The sequence below is a fragment of the Bison bison genome, unplaced genomic scaffold, assembly GCF_000754665.1.
Source record: "Bison bison bison isolate TAMUID 2011002044 unplaced genomic scaffold, Bison_UMD1.0 scf7180017864492, whole genome shotgun sequence".
NCBI classification, from domain to species: Eukaryota; Metazoa; Chordata; class Mammalia; order Artiodactyla; family Bovidae; genus Bison; species Bison bison.
Window position 1 is genome coordinate 5,805,368 of NW_011495051.1, and position 5,909 is coordinate 5,811,276.

At 56.1% G+C, this 5,909-nt stretch overlaps 1 protein-coding gene across 1 annotated transcript in view; it reads left to right on the forward strand.

The window, feature by feature from the left end:
• Positions 1-2,440: 2,440 nt before the first annotated feature.
• MYO1F (myosin IF) overlaps positions 2,441-5,909 on the forward strand; it is a 38,003-nt gene continuing 34,534 nt past the window's right edge. The window contains exon 1 of the mRNA XM_010828258.1: positions 2,441-2,595. Within this exon, the coding sequence (XP_010826560.1) occupies positions 2,593-2,595 (3 nt within the window). The 5' untranslated portion in view covers positions 2,441-2,592. The remainder of the gene's footprint in view (positions 2,596-5,909) is intronic.

The window sequence follows — 5,909 nt, forward strand, 5'->3', positions numbered from 1 at the left end:
AGGAAATGGAGAGGGGCTGGCCACGCCCACGGCCCCTCCTCTGCGCACCTCCCAGTTCACAGAGAGACCACCCCCTCCAGGGTGAGCTTGAGTTGGAACAGTTGCTCTCCCTAGAACTCTTGCCACCCACCTTTAGGGAGCCCCCCCTACACAACACCCGCCTTTGATCGGAATATGTACTGTGAAGAGTGGGGGTGGGGAGGGGGTCAGCCGGTGCCCTGCCCCCCCCAGCACTGCCCTGCCCCTCCACTCTGAGCTGGGGGGGGAATCTATGTCCGCTATGGGGGAGGGGATTAGCACCACCTCCCTGACACCCTGCCCCCAACCAGACCAGCTAGAAGCGGGAGGCAGAGCTGGGAAGACCCACCCCATTCTCTGCCTTACCTGCCCCAGGGGGACCCCGTCATCCAGGCTACCCCCATGATGGTGCTACAGGCCCTGCCCTGGGGCCCACACACCCCCTCACCAGGAAGCCCTACATCAATAAAGTTCTGTCTTGTGTAGATTTCTGTGCCCGACTGTGTGTGTGTGTGTGTGTGTGTGCGCGCGCGCGCGCGCGCGCGAATGGGTCCCATCCAATTATCCCCCCGCCCTGGAAGCGGCCACACCCCCTCACAGGTCGGCCCCAACAGCCCAAAGGGGACTTGTACCAATACAGACTAGAGCCCAGTAACCTTAGGTCAAAAATACAGTTGCTTCTTGGACTTCCTTGGTGGTCCAGTAGTTGAGCGTCCGCCTGCCAATGCAGGGGACACAGGTTAGATCCCTGGTCCGGGAAGATTACACATGCCCGTGGGCCAACTAACCCCGTGCACCACAATTCCTGAGCCCGGGCTAGAGTCTGTGTGCTGCAACTACAGAAGCGGACCAGCCCCATACTCTGCAAGAGAAGCTACCGCAATGACAAGCCCACACGCAATAAGGAAGAATAGCCCCCACTCGCCGCAACTAGAGGAAGCAGGGTGCAGCAAAGAAGACCCAACAGAACCTAAAATAATCTTTTTTTTTTTTTTTTTAATACAGCGTCTCTTAGAGACTCTCAAAGCAACGCAATCTGGCACCTGTTACCCCAGCCACCACACTCCCTGTCACTCTGCCATCTCCAGCCGCCCTGGACTCCTGAAATTTCCTCAGAGTCCCCATCTTCCCATCTTAAGGCCTTTGCTAGAGCTGTTTTCCTCTGCCAGGTGTACCCTCCCGTTCCCCCTTCACCTGGTTAACTCCAGCTCACTTCGCGGTCTCAGCAAAAAAAGTCGCCTCCTCCCAGAAGCCTCCCCTGACGCCCTCAACAAGGTGGGGGCGGGGGTGTCGACCTGACTGTTCACTTCTAGTGCCCTGGAGACATTGCTGAGGTTTGCAGGCACCAAGCCCGTCGGTTGAGAAACGGGCTGCTCCCCAGATGTGGCCACTAGGGGGCGCCGCGGCACTCCAGTCTCCGCGCAGGATGCGGTGTGTGGCCTGGAGCGCGGGGATACCCGGGTGTGCAGGCCTTCCTGCCAGGCTCTCCCAGGGTCTGTTTCTGCCTCCGCCACTTCCCCACTGTGTGTGGCAGACGACAGCCTCTGGGAAATGCCATTTCCTCAAACGTCAGGAGGAGACCAGCACACGGCCTACTGGTCTCCCAAACATCAGAAGATGGGCCATCATTTGATGGATGTCATGTGCTTCCTTGGTGGCTCAGACGGTCAAGAATCTGACGGCAATGCTGGAGACCCGGGTTCGATCCCTGCGTTGGGAAGATCCCCTGGAGGAAGGCATGGCAACACACTCCAGTGTTCTTGCCTGGGAAATCCCATGGACAGAGAGGCCTGGCGGGCTACAGTCCATGGGGTCACAAAGACACGACTGAGCGACTAATACTGATGTGCGCGCCAGGCGCTCCCGGCAGGATCCCCAGCCCCACCGCCGCCGTTTTAGGATGAGAAAATGAAGAGAGCTGGGGCGGCGGGTGCAGTCATTAATTCTAGACGTAACATTCAAAGTCTGGGACCTTCCAAATGCCCCTGGCTCTCGGGACCCTCCACTCCCCTGGCAGAAACGCACCTGATTCCCAAGGTCCCTCCTGGAAGAAGGACCAGCGGAAGCGGCTTCGGAAGTGAGAGTTTGCCCAGGGATGCCCAGAGCAGACACACATCTCAAGTGGGTCTGGAAGACTCCTAAGCAGCCCAGGACAGAGCAATCAGTCCGCAGCCAACGGATCCTTGTCCCGCCTGCTGCAGCCGCGTCCCGCGGGGGGCGGGGCGGGGCGGGGGGCGCGAGGGAGTTGGAGACTCGGTTTCCTGGGGTCTGGCAGCTGCTGCCTTCCATCCTTAACCTCTCCCTTCGGGCTCTGGGCTCCAGACCAGCAGCTCCCTCGGGCCAGTCTGGGCGCTCTCCCCGCCCCCAGGCTCAGCTTCCCTCCCCGGTAGCCGCGGGCCCCTCCCGCCAAAGGAAGTGAGAAGGGGGCTGTTGTAAGAGGAACTAGGGCCGGGAGTCTGCCGGAGGAGCAGGAGCAGGGCCATGCCCGAGCCGCCCCCAGGAGCTTCCTGAGCCTGCACCCCTTCCACGACCCCTCCAGGCACCTCCCCAGGGACCCAGACACCAGCCCCTACCATGGTAAGTCATTCAGGGTGGGCCCTGAAGTGCAGCAGTCGGGGGCACCAGTCAGATGGAAGTGCCTAGAGGCCACCACCAGAAAGTGGGGCCATGGGAACGGGCACAGCAGACCCTTTGGGATTCTGCAGTACAGCTCAGGTGCTCCAAGCATCCCACACCGGGCACCAAGCTCCCACTGGATGGTGGACAAGATGCCAGGGTGGGGATGGGGCACCAAGGATGGAGCAGTAACCGGAGGACAGAAGGTGGTTTTGAAGGCTCACACAGTGCCTGCAGGTGCAGGGACAAACCCCTTTTCTGGGGCGTGGGGAACCCAGTTCCTAGTCGAGTTTGGTGCCTCATCTCCGTGTGGCCTTGGGCCAGTCACTTCCCCCTCTGCGGGTCTCAGTTCCCACACGTCATATTTGGAAGTCTCTCAGGATGTGGAAGGTGTCTGGGGGCTCCTCTCCATTGGAACCTTCAGAGGGTCTTGGGATCCAGCCTCTGTGAGTCCACCAGAGTTGGGAGAGAAAGCTGGGTCAAATGGGTGGTGGGTTGCCATGATGGTGGCATGCCGGCATCCCAGTGTGGGTGACAGGGTGGTTTGGCAGTAGTCATCACAGAAGCGGGAATGGGTGAGATGAAACCTTCCACACCACCACGGGTTCCTTCTGCTGGAGGGCAGCAGGGAAAAAACACTACACCCAGAAGCCTCACCACCTGCTGAGACTGAGGTCTGATGATGACTGTGGTGATAAGGCTGTGGAGATGGTCATGGTCCTCGGTCTAGATCCAGTAGCATCATGTCACACGCATGAAGAGGAGACTTGGCTGGCTATAAATGTCACACCTCCGTCCCCCGCAGCCAAAGTTCCTTGGCTCTGCAAGCCACTTCAGCTTTCATTTTTTGTCAATCTGTCCATGAGGGCGTGTGGCTGGGGTCAGTCACAGAGCTAAAAGTGACAACTGCTGAGTTGCTGGCAGTTGCCGCAATGTGGAGGCAGGGGTTGTGAGATCACCCTATTTCAGAAAGCCAGTGATAAATGGGGCACCACAGGCCACGGACCCCTCTGGTTAACCGGCAAGCAAACCATCAACTAGAGCCCTGGGCTTGAGACAGAAGCCCTTCCAAGACGGAGCCAGGCCAGGAAGACTCCTTGATCAAAGAAGCACAGGAAATAATTTGCTACTTCAGAGAAAAGCAACCCCTCCCAAGGAAACCATGTGAAATGCTGAGTCAATGATCTGCTTGGCCAACTGGGTCTGGGAAGGGAGAAACTCACCCAAGAGGATCATGAATTAAAAAAAAAAAAAGAGTGGAATTTATCCATTAGGTCAATACCTCTGTCTAGAGGTGCTGACATCTTTCTGGAGGAATGCTGGATGCCAGAAAGAGGTGTTGAAAGATTCAGTGAAATGATGTTCGTCAAGTGCTTCACAGAGCACATAATGTGCTCCATACACCGCAGAAGCCATATTCACGGTGGGAGTTAGCCATGGTGATGGATGGATGTGGCTTCATTCTTGGTTCCTGTAGAAGAATTGGGCTGTTGATGTCATTGTTCATGATGGTGGTCATTGCTGTCCGTTGTCCCATGTTGGTGGTGTGGTGGTGGCAGTGATGGCTGCTTTTAGTGCCAGCTAGTGTTCAATATTGGTGGCTGGTGGTTGCTTGTTTTCCGCTGGAGGGTTGATCTCTAGAATAATGGCAGCTGGTCATCGTTTGAAGTTGGGTGGTGACAGTGATGTTCGTTTGCTGTTGGTCATTCATTGATGATCTGGGTGACTGTCTTGGGACTGGCAGTGATGCACTGTTGGTTTGGAAAGGGGTACGATTGAAGGCTGAACTTCCTAGGTGGCTCAGTGGTAAAGGATCTGTCTGCCAACACAGAACACTGCATTTGATCCCTGGGTCTGGGAGATCCCCTAGAGAAGGAAATAGCAACCCACTCCAGTATTCTTGCCTGGAAAATCCCGTTTACAGAGGAGCCTGGCAGGCTACAGTCCACAGGGGGTCACAGAAGAGTCTGTGACTACTAGTTACGATTTAGTGACTAGACAACCACGACTGCTTCAGTGGTGGTAGGTTACCTGTGTTTGTTGATGGCTACTATTGTGATCGTGGTTGTTATTGTCCATGGTGATTGGTTATTATGGGTTGTTGGTGCCGGTGGTAATGCGTGCTGATGGTGATGAGTGATGGTAAGGAAATGGGTGGTGGAATCTTTCGTACTTCTGCTTTATATTAGCTGGCATTAAGGTTATCAGCAGTTTCTGTTCGACTTCGGCTCAGGGGCAGGTAAAGGCAGCAATTGGTTGTCCTCAGTTGATAATGGTGGTGACATGAGGGTAATGGTGGTTGTTTTGAAAGTACAGATATGAAGCTGGGAGGCCAGTAATGTGGCTGCTTGATCCAGGGGCAGCAGTCACAGGGATGGACAGAAAAGGCTGGAGGCCAAAAAAGGGTGAAGGAAAAAGATTCTAGAAGGACAAGGATCCCCAGATGTTGGAGAATGGCCTCTGGTTAGGGTCAAAGAGCCTGAGACACCCCTCCCAAGGGAGGGGGAGACCTGAGAGCTGTTGGAGGTGAGAATGTTGTTTGCGTGGGGTAGAGACACAGGGTGTGTCCCCAGAGCCCCACAGAGCAAGACCCAGGCTCCAAGGGCACATCAGGGGGCCAGGGTGGGGCCAAGGGCTGAGGGCAGCTCCAGCAGCCACTGCCACAGCAGCTTCACCTCACCACCGGCTGGCAACCACAGCACACAGGACCCCGGAGAGGAAGGAAGTGGCTGTTTCATTGTTGTCTCCAGTCTGGGGCTCTGCTCATCACCACCCAGGAGCAGGGAGGCCAGAGCAGTTGGTGCAGATTGCAAAAGCTGGCTCCTCCAGCCCTTCCTCCTGGCCCTGTGTCCCGAGCCTGTGGGATTGGCCAGCTTAAGGCTGCTGCTGCCACTGGCGATGGGGAGAGAGGCTAGTGTTTCCGCTTGACAAGCTTCACCTCGTTGAATCTGCACAGCTGCCCACCAGGCCCATAGTCCTCAATGTTCCCATTTGCCCGATGAGAAAACAGAGGCAGGGAGGTTCAGCTAGCTGCAGGACAACCCAAGATAGTAGAGAATTTCAACCAGTGATCCCCAAGGTCACACTTTGAACAGCCACCTTGATCGACAACCTCTTCCTCCTCCTTCCAGCTGAGAAGCTACCTGAGGGTGTGGGCTGACTCCTATAGTCTAGTTTTAATTCAAGCAACTAGAATGCTGGTGTGCCACACACACCCAAGGCCTTCTGGCCCATCGCTCCAGCTGCCACTACTGACAACATTCTGAAATATTCAT